Source organism: Formica exsecta, unplaced genomic scaffold (assembly GCF_003651465.1).
Source record: "Formica exsecta isolate Colony F162 unplaced genomic scaffold, ASM365146v1 scaffold839, whole genome shotgun sequence".
Classification (NCBI taxonomy): Eukaryota; Metazoa; Arthropoda; class Insecta; order Hymenoptera; family Formicidae; genus Formica; species Formica exsecta.
In genome coordinates, this window is record NW_021853610.1 from 87,633 (window position 1) to 88,547 (window position 915).

Consider the following 915-nt stretch of genomic DNA (forward strand, 5'->3'; position numbering starts at 1 on the left):
CTATTTATTATTAATAATTAATTATTATTTAATAATTTTATAATTTAATAAAATTGTTTAAGAATTAAATGTTTTCTCTCTTCGTATAAGATTAATAATTTGTTAACATTATCCTATCGCCAAAATGTAGGATGTGCATAATACGCACGTACATAAGAAACCACAAAATTAAATCAGCTGTGCAATAAAAATCAATATCACCTGACTTAAAAAAATCAATAACAGATGATAGATCGGTATGCGTGTAAGTGTAGTTACGGCGCGAGTTCTACGCAATATCGTTGGCAAACTTTGATCACTTATAACTTAAAATGCAACCTCAAAATTCTTGTAAGAGAATTTTTGACTTTATTTTTCCTCTAGAACACGCTAATAAAGTATTGTACGGAGGTTATGAGACACTCTGTATATAAATACGACAAAAGAATCGCTTGCAGTTATCGTCTCAAGCAAGCATTTGCAGTCGATACTTTCCGAAAGGGCAATCTACAAAACAAGAATTTGATTTATAAGGCATTGATTCATGCTGTGGATATGCATCGCGAAGCTATGAGGTATTTATAAAACGGTAATACGTGCAGGAAGTACGCGTAATGCTCTCTCTTTCTCTTTCTCGAAGATTTTCAGACTCATCGATATCAAAATTTAAAGTGATGTTCTCCTTTATGATAGTAGTCGGAGTGATCAGCGCGAGTCTCAATTTCTTTCGAGTAAGTCTTATCTCTTTTTTCTCGAGTGCACCTATAAATTTTATCATAAAATCAGTTATTCTCGAATTTTCCAATCACTGTCAAATTATCAGTAGGGTTGCACGAGATATCAAGACTAGTCTTGATATTGTCTTGTCTTGTCTCGAAATTCACAAGACAACATTAAGACAAGGTTTTTAATTAACACAATATCAAGAATAAGATT

The 915-nt window shown here is 32.0% G+C and overlaps 1 protein-coding gene across 1 annotated transcript in view; it reads left to right on the plus strand.

The window, feature by feature from the left end:
* Window positions 1-710, plus strand: part of LOC115244728 — a gene marked incomplete at both ends in the record, with an annotated part of 2,750 nt that extends 2,040 nt beyond the window's left edge. Inside the window, 2 exons of the mRNA XM_029822649.1 lie at window positions 426-554; window positions 620-710. Coding sequence (XP_029678509.1) covers window positions 426-554; window positions 620-710 — 220 coding nt within the window. The remainder of the gene's footprint in view (window positions 1-425; window positions 555-619) is intronic.
* Window positions 711-915: the final 205 nt, after the last annotated feature.